General features: G+C 39.4%; 1 protein-coding gene across 4 annotated transcripts in view; it reads right to left on the reverse strand.

Moving 5' to 3' along the window:
* Positions 1 to 16114, reverse strand: part of ofcc1 (orofacial cleft 1 candidate 1) — a 97889-nt gene that overhangs the window by 23628 nt on the left and 58147 nt on the right. For all 4 annotated transcript variants that reach the window (XM_081601504.1, XM_008438696.3, XM_081601506.1 and 1 more), the window contains 3 exons: positions 14100 to 14352; positions 13509 to 13672; positions 10400 to 10559 (listed from right to left, as the gene is read on the reverse strand). In XM_081601504.1, coding sequence (XP_081457630.1) covers positions 10400 to 10559; positions 13509 to 13672; positions 14100 to 14352 — 577 coding nt within the window. The remainder of the gene's footprint in view (positions 1 to 10399; positions 10560 to 13508; positions 13673 to 14099; positions 14353 to 16114) is intronic.

Below are 16114 nucleotides of genomic sequence, written 5' to 3' on the forward strand. Positions count from 1 at the left end.
AGAAAGGGTGTGTGCGTGCGTGTGTGTGTGTGTGTGTGTGTGTAGTGGGGGGAAGTAGCATGGTTAGGGTGTGTGCGTGTGTGTTGGAGGGGTGCGGGGGGGGGGGGGGGTGCAGAAGGGGGTTGAGGTACTGTGCACTGAGGCAGTTAAAGCTACAGAGGGTCAATCCCCTGACTCCCTGACCAAACCATCATTTCAATAAGACCTTGTCAGGGTTTAAGGCCTGATCACAGGTTTGATGCCACAGAAACATCTGTGGCACATAGAAACACACATAGAAACACAATGCATTGTCTGATGGATGAAGAAACACTAAGCACAAGGATAGCACAAACATTTTGAGTCATGGACTGAATTCAAATCTACCTAAGAAAATACAGTACAGTTACATTAGCCATCTTATAGGGAACACCTGTTGTATTCCTTAAAGCAAATTTGCCAATCATAAGACAATACAATGCAATTAGACATCCAAATGAGCATTAGGCATCCAACCAAGTAGAATGACAAGGAAAGAAAATTTACGAGATTTCGTACATAGCATGGTTGTTGGTGTCAGGAACTTCTGTTCCTGGTTACGGTCATTACTAGTTACAGCCAAGGTGTGTGGAATAACATCTCTATTAATGTGCTACATGTTCAAATTACAGCAGCATAAGACCAACTCCACATAAGTCAGCCAAGGGTAGGGAGTCAAGGCTACAATTTACACAGGCTAACAGAGATAGGATAATAACAGACTGGAAAAAAGCTACTTAATCCCATGAGTCTGCTGTTTTAGCTACAATATTAAGCTCGCACAACCACAATTACAAATAAACAATAATACAACACAGATCCACCCTGCTTCTTATCAACAGTTAAGGCTGGTAGGGGTGATATGCTGATGTTGGCAGATATTTTATTGGCACAGTCTTTTTTTTTTTTCCTTTTTCCCCAAGAGGCACTTTCTCCCAACAAACACTTTTGGAGACACAGTCCAGGAAGAGAAGAGATACCAAACTTACAATCTCCAAGGGAACTGCCATTACAGAAGCACAAACCTCCCTTTAAAAGAAAGGATCACTTAAATAAATAACTACAACAGCATTTGTCAGTTTCATTACGCTACCGTTTACAGGAAGAAGTAACCACGCAAACGTGTAAGGTGAAGTAAAGCTCCGCTGCCCATTCTTACTTGGTTATACATGGGGTTCATGCATCACATACAAATGCAAAGCCAAGACAGGCCACAGCACATTGCACATGGCTGGGAACAGGCCAAGACCACAAAGCATAAAGGACCAATGACATATATGCATGGATAGGCCAAGCAATGTCAGCCATTAGAACAGAAATAGATACGCTATTATTGTAAAATTGGCCAATATGTGGCCGGTCGGCAAATATAATTGGAGCAGCTTGAAAATGGCATGGATGCACACGGTCTGTGTTGGGCCTGATTTGGCTGAAGCAAAGGTCTGTGTCTGGTGAAACGCACCATTGGACAAGACAGGCCACCCATTCACATTTGCATGGAAGGGCACACACACACACACACACGCGCATACATATATATATATATATATATATATATATATATATATATATATATATATATATATATATGCGCGTGTGTGTGTGTGTATATTTATATATATATATATATATAGAGGCTGTCCAATGCACACACATATGCAAATATTGACAAATAGCTTGTTTGCTACGGTAGTTTTTCAGTTTTTCAACCACCCTCCACTTGTTACTCTTCCTTCAAAGCAGTGACTGTTGCTCTTCAAATGTTTTGACCTGAATAGTCACAATTAAGATGCCATAAAAAAACAAAACAAGAAAACTTTAGCCAAAAGAAGTACACAGCAAACTGGACTCTGAGAAAAAATAAACAAGCAAAAAATAACTGTATTTACAGTCAGAATAGACCAGACGACTTTAGACGACTTTAAAGAGATTATGCATTGAGATAGCATCTCCCAGTGCCTAAGATAATCCAGAAAATAAGATATGCATAAATTGCTGTTACTAATCTCCTTTGCAAAAAAAAAAAGAAAAAAAAGCTAACTCCCAACCTACAGTAAACAACTCAGATAGCAGCTCAGCTTTTCCTTCCATGCCGTTTCTGACTCACACCAGGCCCTAAGGTGATCGCTTCTCCAGGTTTGTTTTGGGGCATGCTGAAGTTTACTGGCAACTTTGATGAAACAAGAGGGTAAGTCCTCATCTAAGCCCTCACTTAGATCATAAATGACTGACAGTAAGGTATTATGTTGTCAAGTTTCTTCAAGTGATAAACATTCAAAGGGATAATTTAAATTTTGAGCGCAATCCATATGCAAATCTGTAAGTTCAGATCTGCCACAGCGTGCCCAAGCCAAATTCACACAAGTTCACAAGATGCATGTGCACTCATGCATTAAGCCACTCTGAATTTGGGTTGTAATACTTAGTATTGCCAGAGCCAAGCCGATCACATCCCCGGTGCTTTCCACTGAACTAATTCAACATTAGTGGCATGCCTCCTTCAGGTAATCCTATTGTGGCGCAAAAACATGTTTCCCCTCACTCAAACTGCGCCGCGCACATATCTCAGGATGCCATGTTTAATTCTTCACATTTTAAAGGGCCGGGATTCATATTAAGATGCTGCAGACAGATGCCAAAGTTGAGGGTTGCCTTTGATATCCAGAATTTGAGTTTGGAGTAGCTTCAACCTAATCAAGCCTCGGAGGCTTGGGGTGATAAGTATCCAAGCCAATAACCTGAATGAGGGCTGGGAGTCAGGGGGTATGCCTTCATTCGCATGCTTTCTCTCTCTCTCTCGCTCTCTCTCTCATGCATTACTTGTGCATGGGCGTACACATACCCACACACCCCAGGCCAATTCCCCACCCCTTTAAGGTTCTAAGTAAAAACCCCTTATAGAAAAATAAGAAATCTCCAAATATCTATCCCGTCCTTGAGACGTCACGAGGGGCTGTTAAGGCACGACACCTGTCATGATCGCCAGGACTTCTTCGGCCCCTCGGGGCCCACAGGAAGCGGCCAAGGTCAAGCTCTTTAAAGAAAAGGAAGGGAATGAGTAGAAAAGAACTGACTAACGACAGACAGTCACAAGGCATCAGATCTGTCAAATCAAAATAAAGCCTCTTTAGAGCCAGAGGCTGTTTGTACAACTTCTTGTATGTTGGGGAACGTGTGCCATACGTGTGTACACAAAGTATTTATCTAAGCAAGTGGGCTGCATCCTCTGGAAGATTTCTTAAGTGATAAAATCAACTTGTTTCCCTCAATAATCCATCCAAATGTTTGGCTTAACAGCATTCCATGCGAGCTGCACTGATCTGACCCAGGTGATTTAGCTGTTAAAACTCTGGAAGTGTTGCAGGGTTTGTTGACTTATTTCGCTGTGTTGTTTCTTTCCTAAAAAACATTTTTTTTTTTCCCTTCGACAGTTCATTTTGTATCCATCTGTGTCATATTATGTCATACTGTGGGCTGGCAAGAAAACAAGTAAGAATTCTTCCGCACTTGGATTGTTTGGGAAAAAGAGGAAGAGGAGTGAGAAAGGGAAAAGTGCCTGAAAGTGGTGCAAACCTGGTGTCAATTTACCTCGACCAGCTGCTTGCGTTTTGATGGCTGACGGGCAAAAGCTTCCTTTAATAAAGAAATTATAGGAGAACGCTCCTCAGCACTAACGAATCTATAAGTGCTCGAAATGGTCAAACATAATGCTGAATCCTTTTGTTTGACTCAGAGATTAAATACATTACGGACTGCCAAACAAGATATTTCCTTGTTTAGACTGACTCTTTTTAAAATCTTTCGTCCCCCTGCTTCTGACAGAAGGCACAGAAACACCAGGCAGTGGTAGAAAATGATCTGCATCAAAGATGAATTGCAAAGAACAAATTGAGTTGAGAGGCTGGACTATGTCTACTGGATATTAAACCACAGATTGGGAACAAAGTACAAATAGGCTAAGATTTAAACCAAAAATCACAATGTTGCACTGATGACAAAGAAATGTTCCTCTACTCATTGTTCCAAAAAGCCATTGCCCAACAAAAGTTACAAATAAACAGTATATTGACTCCATAAATGAATCAAGGGTACAACATTGTTCTTTTATTTTTTTATTTTTTTATAAAAAACCTAATTTCCTTGTAGAAAGAAAAATCAAGTTTGAATGAAAATAATTACATTTTTAATCTGAATCAACCAGAGGTCTGAATAATTTTGAGGCTTAACTGTAATTCTTTTCATTCTGCCACTTTTTTGAGCAATGTCAGTTTGGCTCTCAGTGCAGACTGACATAATCTATAAAATCTCACACAAACATATTTTTTTTTATCAATAAAAACTTTCAACAGAGGCAAATGCATTTGAACTTGATCTGTGTTTTTTTTTTTCCCCGTTTCTTTTCTTTTTTTTTTAAACCACTGTGCACCCCTTTCACACATTAGTGCCTAGGAAAGTCTATGACCTTTTCAGGAACACTGGCATGTAGTCTTTGCAGTCATATCTCATATTGAGCTCCCTAATGCTCCGAGTGTGGCTGCTGTGCTTGCTGCTGTGTCGCTCCTGTCGCTGCCTGCTGCCTGCCTGCAATTCCCCCAGGCATTTTGGGCCCTCAGCAGTGTCCACCACACACCCACCCACACACACGCACACAAATCTCCGCTGTAATGTAATTGAAGACACAACCCAAATGTGACATTCACATGCAGGACAGAAGAGAGGTATGCATGTAGATAATCACACGTACGGATATGAATTTTGACTACAGAAGCACTGGGTGAATCCACAAACTGAGTGCATGAGCAGGTTTGCATCAACACGCATGCAGCCAAGCACAACCATGCAAAAAAAAAAACAACAACAAAAAAAACACTCATACATTTAAATGCCCACACACTGCCCACATTGCTCTATGGAAGGGGTTACCAGGGTTGGGGAGACAATGTTTCAACCCAATAATTACTCACAAACCGTCTCTTGCTGACACACACTTGCATGCACACTGACCACAAAACTAGCCGCCTTTGGACTTAGAAAACCGTCACGGCGCAAACAGAAACACTTGGCTCTTTCTCTGACTGTTTTCCTGTGTTGCTGTTATGGGTTCCTGCTCAGGAGCTGGGGGTTCTTTTGTTACATGACAGCGGTTCCTGTGTATCCTTTCACAGCCCACTAATTTGTCCGCCTGCCTTCTTCCTCAGTGCTTCTTCATCCGTTACTTAAGTTTCAGCTAAGCATCTCAGGTGGTCTGTATTCAGGTGTGCTGAGGACTATTATCCACAGTGAAAAACTTATAAACGAATATTTGAGTATAGCCATTGTTATGAAAATCTCAATTTAGGGGTAGCTGTGTAGACATTTTGCTAAAATTGGTCAAAACACAGCATTTTCTTAATTGAAATGGAATTTTCTTTTATACTTCTACATGCTTAGTTTCTGCCTAGATGACCCATTTCGTGAATGGCAACTCCCCTGGTAGCTCTGATAAATACATATGAAAAACGTCAAATTAGATTTAAGCTCACAGAAAAAAAATAGATATATATATAATCCTTAATTCCATTGCCACAGTTGACATACCAAACAATTCCCATAAAATAAATGTAGTTGAAGTCAGTTTAACTTACCACCATGCACAATGAAGAAGAGGAGGATTAAAAAATAAATCTGCGAATTTCACTCTAGGAGAGTGGCATCTTTGCGTCACACTGCCCCAAGGGAAAAAAAAAGAAAGAAAAAAAGCCTTTTGTCCTACTATAACATATTTAATTGCAGTGCGGTTTCTAAACAGAGACGGACACCTGAATAAAAGCATAGGCTTTGTTCAGATAAAACTACAAATCAGCTTTTCACTCTGCACCTCATGTCCGATATCGAGCATAGTGGGTAGTGGGTGTGTTTATTCTAAAGAGCCGGGAAACGGTGTTCGAGATCACTGCATGAAAAAACTCTAGATTTTGAGTGAAATTCTGGCAGCATCTTCAAAAATCCTTGGCTACAAAACAAACCTTGAAGCCAAGTTAACTAAAGAAGACCCAGGACCTTGAACATTGGACTTTTTGAAGAAATATTCACATGTAATTTTTCTCCTGACTAAACTGGAAGTACCCAAATTAAACGCTGGGTATTTTTTAATAGATGTTGAGTGACATTATCCTTATTCATTAGAAAATGTATTTACCTTAGCTTAACTTTTTTGGCACATCTTTACCAGGGCTGCCAAAAAGTGCAGCGGGGGTAGGGGGGGGGGGCTGTAAATTCATCACTGCTACTCCAACATGTGTTGTTTGACTCTCAACAGGTTTACGCGCCTCCAACCACGCTGCAGTTGAAAAGCACCTTGGGTGTTCCCAAACTTGCCCGCTGGTGCCCCATTACCCAGACACAGAGTGACAAACGGCGCAAACGCACTCAAAATGTTGATGCAATCAAGTTGAGAAAACATCTCCAGGGCCTCCCATGCAGCCGCCCTCTCTCCCTTTCTCCTTCAATTATAAAAATATCACCACCACCGAAAGGAAACTTTGAATTAATAGCACAAAGATATTTGCAGCAGGTAAGCTGATGGGGCTGCACTCCGTCATTGTCAAAGCAGTGTCTCCAACAAAACAGTTTGCATACCTGCCTAAGTATTACAGAAATTAACACCTCCCTTGCAGGTACAGTAATCAACGGGGTGACAGGAGACAATTAATTAGGTCCATCTGCATCACTGCCTTTACATAATTAATGGGGCTCATTACCAAGCTGAACTGAGCCACTTACATCTACAGAGCCAGGGAAGTATAGAAGGGTAAAAAAAAAAAAAAGAAATTGTCATAGGTTTTACAGTTTTTCCAAATTTCCTTCACACATAAATCTATTTGTCTTAAAGTTTAAGTTTTAAAGCTTGATAAACACTAAAATTAATTATTTCTGCTTATTGCAACATAAAGAAAGCATTTTAAATTAAATTTCAAGTAAAAGTATTTTCTTCAGAATTTAAGTTGGGCAATGTTATGAGTTCGATGGAATCTCAAGTTCAGCTGTAATCCATGGTTCGACCTTTTAATCTAAGTCCAATTGAAAAAGCTCACAAGCAAGTAAATTATTAGTTTATGAACTTTGATGCATCAATGAGAGTTTTTGATTTTATTTCTACCTGTCAGAAATATGTACATATTTAAAGGAAGCTTTTCCCACAACCCAAAAGTGTGGGAAAATATATGACATTGAGGTGATTTGTAGTACATAAGAATTAAAATTTCAGAGTTGCTTTGTGAAAATAACAAGTTTGATAATAACAGGATTTAAGGTTGGTAATTGGATGCATTTTTTTCCTCCCCCTTTTACTCTTCCAGAGCTGGAGGGAAATACAGAAATACTGAGATTTTGCTGAGTTCTTTGTTTTAACACAGCACATTCAGGAAGTGAGGTTTTATCTGATTCTAATTGCCTCTTATGTTGTTTGGCAGAGTTTAATTATGTGCCAGCAATAGCAAAAAAAAAAGCAATGAAGTGTTAAAAGTAAGACTAGTGCAGCATGTGGCTGTGTACGCTGCAAAAACATTTTATTTTGACTTACTGGATTATATGAAGGCATAAAATTTGTCACAAAATGTCTGGCATCAAAAGGGGAAGATTCTCCTGAGATGTAGATTTTTTATTGTGGCGTTTTGCATTTCATTCTGTTTTTGTCACAGTTTTAAAGGTCAAATGTTATCAAACTTCAGAGCCAAAAAACTTGGTTGACCTTGGAAATCCTTGGTTTCTCAAAGTTGATTTTCTAATGTGAAATAGAACCTTTTTCAGTCATGCCCTCTAAACCAGTGATGCACCCACCATCATCCCTGGATGATTTTTGCAGCAAGCTCTTTATACTTATTTATAATATAATTGATTAAATTACACTCTACTAGTTAATTGGGAATAATTATGCTCATGTGTCATAATATAATTTTTAATGGTGATATCCCAGCATTAAACTGGAATCATTTTTAAGCTCAACAGACAAGCCTTAAAATAGTTTGAATTTCAAATCAATCAATCTTTTTAGTTGTTCTGAGTTAATAACAGTCATCAAATTAGCCAAAACAGAGACAATATTTGAGCTTGTTTGCCTAAGATGGTAGATGTGAAAAATGTCATATGCTACACTTTTGGGAATGCATTGTTAATAACTTTAAAAATAAATAAATAAAATACAGTGCTGCAAATTGCAGCTGTTCCTGAGAGTACCTTGTTTTCCTCCTCCTCATCCCTCCTTTCTCTCAGTGAGCTAATGAAGGCCTTGTAGCCCACTGTTATTAAAATTACGCCCTTGCCTCTGATATTAATTGGGTCCGTAATAAGGAATGCACCAGATTCATTATTTAATTGCAAGGGCACACTTGGAATACAGTTTCTGAAATGTATTTTTAATGAAAAACACTACATCCTGACCTAATCATATCAACCTTATTCTATCTAATTAAGAATGCAAAAAATCATTAGAGTTGCAAAATATTAGTTTCGGCTCTGTCGGGCTTCTCCTTTCCTTGCCTTCATGAATATATTTTTTTCCCCCCCTGTCTATGATAAATAGTTAATGAGGGAAAAATGACAGAAATTTGCATGTAGGCAAATTAGTTTAATAGGGATATGTCTTTGCTGAGTTAGGAAAGTGACCCTTTTGTGCAGAAGAAATTGTGACAATAATTATAAAATAATGGCAAGGCCTATCTTATTTTGATGAAATATTGTCTAGTTATATAATATGAAAATGTTAAGCTGTAATAAACCTAAATTTTCATCATGGTACAGAAAGTGTTAGCATTTTATCAGAGTAATAGCAGCAAATTAGGTGCAATATGACAAATGGCGGAATTGTTGCTTTGGAGGGAAGAATACAGTAATGGAAGGATAATAAGGAAGTGAACCACAGCAAGAGTTTTCCTGATGCTAAATGGGATGCTTGGATGTTTGCTTAATAAGAGGCTTTAACATAAAACACACACACACGTACACACGCACACACGCACACACCCCCCCACACGTACACTCGCGCACACACACACACACAAGCAGGTCTGACACATCATAAGTTTAGTTGGCTTTCAAAAAACATCTCTGTTCCACACAGTCTTTTCCGCACAGTTGAAGCGTGTTTTGGACTTTTACTGAACTAGCTTAAAGTTCAGTTCAAAACTACAGAAATTCACGTTCACAGCTCTCGAGTTGAATAATCCTAACAAAGACCGTATTCCTGACTTTAAAGTTCAAATTAAGAATATCTTATCTTACGTTATTAAAAAAATAAAATGCTACATTTGTTTAAACCTTCTGCTTGTGGTATCCAGACAGACTCTGAAGCATCTTTGCATGGGGTTGCGTGCACATAACACACCTCAGAGTACAGTTCAAAGCATAGACAGGCATGTTGTCAACTAGTGATCACTACAAAAACAGCACTACTAACATCACTTTGAAATACTGAGGCTTTGTCTAAGAGCCTCACAGATTCTAGCCTGTTTATTCTTGTGTTGCGTTAACAGGTAATCAAATGTCTAACAGACTGAGTGCCGGTTCCTTCGATCAAAAAGAGCATTGTTACATTCAAATTTCATGAATACCATGAACATGCTCAGCCTTAGCCTCTATAAATACCACAGATTACACTGAAAGGTGTCTACAGTTTGATCACTTCATTCCATTTCCCTTATTTCTCTAAGTCACATTTTCAGTCTTGCAAATATTTGACATCATCTGTAGGCTCGGCACCACTGCCCCCCCATGACATTACAGCTGACCTTTACCGGGCTGTCAAACATCTGACAGCCATAATTTCAAGTGAATATACATCCTGGGAAGCTGCCCTGCCTGACACGAAGACGTGCCCGGTGTAACGCATCCACAGAGTTCACGTTGTGTTTTTGATTGAGCGGTCTTTCTTTAATGGAATATCTTCCAAAATGGGCTTTTATAGCCTAATCAGGCAGCGCGCTAGTCGAGTTTCTGTTTTGGTAATTATCTTGTACTAATTAGAACGAAACTAAAGACCTCTGAGATGGATCTCAGCATTCTCACATGTAACTAAAGAAATGACATGAAATCCGTCCATGCTATACATCCTGGTATGTGGAATTTCTCCTATAAAGTAACTAGTGAATATTGAACTACCGTAACGGTTACAGCTGCGGTAACAGTAGCTCTAAGCTGCCTTCAGACTGACATTTGGATCCCAGACTTTCTATCCTACTGCACTTAAGATTTCTCGTTTTGCACAAGCTAATCAATCATCCTATAGTATTAATGACCTTACAGATCATTCTGACTTTAAGAAAACAGTATTTTATCCAGGTTGTCTCCAAGGATTTTATTTTGAAAAAAGAAAAAATGCGGAAGGCCCGCTCAGTGATGAGTTTACCTTCCGTCTCTCTCCATTGAAGCCTCTCCACTGCTCTGCCTTTTTGACAATGTAGCTGAGTTCCTGATTTGACAGCTCGAGGTCTTCAGGCAGGAAATACACGCCCTCTTTGGCGGTGAGTCGCTGGTAGACATCCAACATGCGACCATCGTTGTGGAATCTGGAAGGTGTGTCGAGAAAGAAGTGAAAACCGAGGTAACGTCATTCCAATTTGCTAAACTTGGCCTCCGAAAGCTCATGTGCTACTGGAATGCTAGTCGAAGCAGAAAAGGCAACTTTGCCAAAACAGACTGACTGACCGAGTTTCTCAGTGAAAAAACCCCCCCAACAAAAAACAAAAAAAAACAACACAAAAAACACCCAAAAACACTTGAAATCTTTATTGATTGCAGAGCACATATGGGTGATGCTCTTTAAAGTCTAATACATCAAGAGAAGCAGCAAAAGGAATCAAACAAATTGGCCTCTGAGTAGGAAGGGCTTTGTTAACACAAGCTGACTGTAGCTGCGTCCATGCTTGGCTGGGTGTCTACGTGGTTTTACATCTTTTTCAACGTGTGGGAGTCAGATCCTGGGATGTTCTTCGGTGTTAATGCCGAGCTTTAAAGATCCCAGTTGCAACGATTGTACATGCGTCTGGAGAGGCTGGCTTGAGTCACAAGAAAATGTTCTGCAGAGCAGAAGGCATATTGATTGATACCTCCAGATGAATGCACACAACCAAAGTGTTATTTTTGTTCCGCCACACACACACACACACACACACACACACACACATGGGTTGCATGCAGCCAACCTCTAAAAAAGAAACACCATGTCTGTAAACAAATGCTTTGGCCGACCATCAAAACTGGGAGACCTTGTGCCCTTCCACAGAGATTCTAGTCTGTCAAAGGGTAATCAGCTCTCAAATAAAAACAACATCAAGGAGACAAGGATTTACACAAGGAGCTGCTACAGAGCTTTGAACTCAGCATTATTCCCCATCGCTCTTGGGAGAGGAATGTTTGTAGAAGCTTGACCTCAGACACAGGAATAGCATACAATCATTTTCATCCTACACTTGAATTTTGCTTCTCATTCATTTATGCGGTCGCTTTCTTGAAGGAACTCACAGTCTTTTCTTCCGTGCTCCTTGAAACAGATTAATTTCGCTGCGGCGGAGGAGCCCTGAACTTCGCTGCAGTGTTCTTAAACGTGCGGGTCGGACATGGGTGACAAGGTTCAAGTGTAAAGGTCACCGTAGGACATGTGCATGTTATATTACGAAATATATTTTAGATCACATTTGTGAATAAGCATAAAACAGTTTGCTTTATGTATCTGCAATTGATCAATTGACACTTTTAATGCACTTTTAATGGAAGTTTTAGTACAACTTTGCATTAAAAGTGTCATTATTTACCAAATGACACTTCATGATAACAGTCATAAACATACTCGAAGACTCCTTCATGTTCATAACACGTTTATGACAGTGTCATGGCAGTCTTCTGCACACCCTGTCGAATAAAATGTTGCCACTCTAAGTTTATCAAACATTCTATCAGTTTTCCTTACGATTTCACATTTAAATACAAGAGTTTGTGGATATTTTGTGGTTCTAAATGTCTGACCTAACCTTAAGGGAAAACAGGTGGAATGAACTCCAAATGAGCCACCTTTGATCCATCAGTTTCCTGCACCAGAATCGCCAGAGATCAAACAGATCATGAAGGTCGTACAAGGTTGCAGGATGCACTTTTTTTTTTTTTTTTTTTCTTTTTCAGAACCAACTTGTGTTTCTGCTCTGGTGCCATCACCTTCCTCTCACCATCTGGCATTAGAGACCACTCTGGATGCTTCGAAGTTTCCAAAATTCCAAAACACTAAATAACAATATCTTTCCTGCTGGGTGCAGCTGCCTTCCTACATTGCGTTCAAGTGAACTGTAATAAACTCTTAAAGTCAAGACTGAGTCTTACTTCACGTGGAATTTGAAGACTTAGCGACTGATACTTCCTTTTCCTCAAACATTAACACGTAAATCTGGTCTGTCTCATCAGCGTTCATGAAGTTTCACAGAAAACAGAGATGAAGGATGTATTTTATATATATTTTTTTTTTTATCAAAAAGTGGCTAAACACAACCTAAATGTAATTAACAGAGGATAACAGTCTGTTCTATCAGTATGTACAGCCTAAGGGTTTTTTCTTTTTTTCTTTCAAAAATAGGTCAAAGGCTGTGTCAGAGCCTCTTCATTGCAGCCAATAGCGAAACCGTATCCCATGAAATTATCAGCCTTGTTTCAACCTCGTGGCCTACATTCAAAACAAACCCGTTTGAGTGGCAGAAGTCATTATTCTCTGCTGCTGTTTTAATGTTGTCCATTTAGCTGATGAGCCTCCTGCCTGCAGAAAATAGACGGCGCCCCAGCCACACATCGCCAAATGATTTACTTGAAAAAGTAAAAGGATTTCCTTTCATGTGAAATTCCTAACAGTGTTAGGAAAGTGAGAAGAAAAGTCCTCAGATGAATACCAAGGGATGTTTTGAAATGCCTTTTTTTCATACCTGCCTTTAATTCATGAGCTTAAATGCAAAACTGGCTATTGCTTCTTTTTTTAGGAGAGGAGCATTAAATAAGTAATCAGTGAATAACAACTGATTCTTAAAACTCTGTTTCAGTATTTCATCAGAGACCAAAGCAAACCTAAAACTACTTATTGAAACAAGACATGTTTCCGGAATTTTTTATTTTTTTTTTAGATTTTAGTCATGTTCATTCTACTTTAAGAGAAAAGTCTGGGGTTTGAATCTACACAATGTATATCTACACAGAAAAAATTTATGGGTTTATTGTTTATATGAACCCTCCCGACCCCACTGAGGGACAAGGGTGAAAAAAAATGGATGGATGGATGGATTGTTTATATGAAATGTTAGATTTATTTTATTGGTTAGTTTTAATCCATCATTTGGTCATTTCCTGGGTTATAGAACAGATTGGAAGGAGAAACATAAGTCAGATTTCACTGAAGCTCTTCCATCAGATGAAATAAAAAAAGAAAAGTCAAATGATAACATTATGATGTGTAATGATAATGTTTTTTTTTTAGCATGTCTCACCTGAGCAGGTAAATAGTGAGAATAGTGATGGAGAGAAGAAAGTGGACCGCGTAGAGGAACAGAGTGATGATCACTCCCGCTGCACCGGACCCATCGGCTCGAAAGAAGTGCCAGTAAAGCTTGGCTGCATCTCCTACTGGTGTGTCGGGACTGTAGGCCAGACGCTTGAGAGACGACATTTTGAAGAAAACGGCAAACTAAATCAAGGATTCCAGACGATCAGACTGGACAATTAGACAATTACAAGACAAATTAGCCCTTGTTCAGACTACAGATCACAGAATGCAATGGAGTTTCACAGATTTGTGGCGCAGACTGTGAACTCAGACATCTTGGATTTATTTTCTCAGTGCAAATCAGTATTTAGGATGTGATTTAAGACACTACATATTGTTAAATCTCAAATGAGGGATTCCAACCTTCCAAGTGTTCCAAAAAAAAGAGAAAAAAAGAAAGACACCCATCTAACCTTGCACAGATTCCTTCCCCTACCTCCTTTTTTTAAAAATATAATTTAAAGTCACTTTGCCAGGATAAAGTGAACTCCTATTTAAAGTGCACAAGTGTCCAAGTTATTTTTAAGTGACTTACCCCGAGGACGGCGTCCACAGCAAAGACTGCCAGGGGGTCGAGGACTGTCCACACTCCCTGAGCCATGATAAAATTTGACGTGAACGAAGGGAGTGAGCCAAATATCAGCTGACAGCCCCATCTGATCAGAACCAGCAGGAACGTTACAGCGTTCAAGGTCAGGGGACCCACCACCACCATTGCCAGCTCCTCTCGGGTGTGGAGCAAAGAGCTCTGGTAGACGAGATCCACTGTGTGTGCATGGAAGTGAAATCTGAAGAGAAGAGGAAAGTGTCAATATGCATGTACCATGACAGTGTTTGTGACGCTTTGCAGCTGAGGGCCAGCTGGTTCTGGCAACTCACACTCCGCGTTACATTGTTTGCGGTTGATTCCATCGTTCTTAATTAGTCTGACGACAATAATTATTATTAGCTGCTAGCCTCGCTGGCCACTGATTGTCTTGGACGTTAATCAATTTCCTTCCGATCAGATTATATTCAAATTGCTCAGATGTATGTCAAAGAAGTCACCTGATGTATTTGCTGACAAAAAAACGATGCCGCTTTTAAAAGAAGTTCCCGTTTGAAAAGTTGGACTCCCCATTTACAGCAAGCCTCATGAGCTTCTTAATCTTCCCATCAGCCAGGAGGAGGTAAAGCAGTGGTGGCCGGGGACAAGTCCAGTTTTCCTCATTAATTTCCATCCGATTTGCTTCAAGAGTCAAGCATCTCTCAGATTCTGTCCATTAATCTGAAGAAGAGCTCCATTGCGTTTTTTTTTTTCTTTTTTCAGGCAAATCTTTATGCAGAGTCAAATCTTAAAATTTAATAAGGAGGCCTATGCATAGTTAACAGGACGACGAGGAAGCGGTGAGGAGGGGAGGGGGGCAGGGGGGTAAAAAAAAAGCAATGCAATTTTGAGATGAATTTGAATCTTATTGTGAAAGTGGAACGAGACTATTGCCATTATTTAAATGGACAATATCTATCTTAGGAAATTACATTTTGAACAACTATTTTGAACAAATGTAATGTGGACAGAGATGCATGTAGGAAATGTTAGCTAATTTATATTTACACAGGTATGCATGTATTTCTATTATGAAGTGTAATTCTTTTTTTTATGTAAGTATCATTTTGAAAACTTTGGTTCATAAATTGGGGGGAAGTGGGGAAATACTGATTCAAATCTTTCTTTTTTCTTATGTTTACATTTTCAGAAAACACCTGCACTTATTTCTTAAATTGATCTTTGTAAGGTAAATTTAGATTTATTTTTAGACATCTGAAAGGGATTCTGTCTTTCTAATAAAAAGTATAGGAAGTTAAATGTCGCTGCTTGTGCTACAAGTTGACTTCAGTTTTAAATGGCCTTCTTATATCCTTTAACGTTTAATTGCATGGCGTGTTTTATTTGCCTTGGAAGTTTCAGATTAGATCCGAGGAATAATTTATCCCAGAAAATTACAAATAGCAAACGGAGAAGCTGTAAGACATTTCCCAGGCTACAAAGACGATGTAAAGACCTACTGTGCCTGTAGGGTTGGAACGTATCAGGTTCTGATCTCGTTAGCCCCGCCCACCGAGAACAAGGAAATGTCAGGTTTTAGAGGTAGGCGTCACTCTTTACAACTCTAAATCATAAAGATTTACACTGTGTCTGTTAGAAGTTATTATGCTGATCACAAAATCTATATTTTACAGTCCTTGACCTACAAAAAGCATATTACTGGAGCTCCCAAAAGGTCCAATTTCACCTGGCCTTTGGATGCATTCTTGTGGTTTTGCAGGTTTACGGTGGCAGTGGACGAAAGCCTTTAGTTCCAAAACAGGCCAGAGCACAGCCAAAGTGCAAAAGTCATTGACAGCAGCTTGCAGATAAACTAGATAATGAATTCAGGGTTGCTTGGCAACCTCTGATATTCTGAGTCCAGTTTCCAACTTTTAGGGACATTCCTGTTGCTCTTTTGTCTCAAAACTCTGAAAATCCAACTGTTTAGAAAAAAATAAAATAAAATACGGGGTTGTCATAAT

This window comes from Poecilia reticulata, chromosome 20 (genome assembly GCF_904066995.2).
Source record: "Poecilia reticulata chromosome 20, P_reticulata-male-v2, whole genome shotgun sequence".
NCBI classification, from domain to species: domain Eukaryota; kingdom Metazoa; phylum Chordata; class Actinopteri; order Cyprinodontiformes; family Poeciliidae; genus Poecilia; species Poecilia reticulata.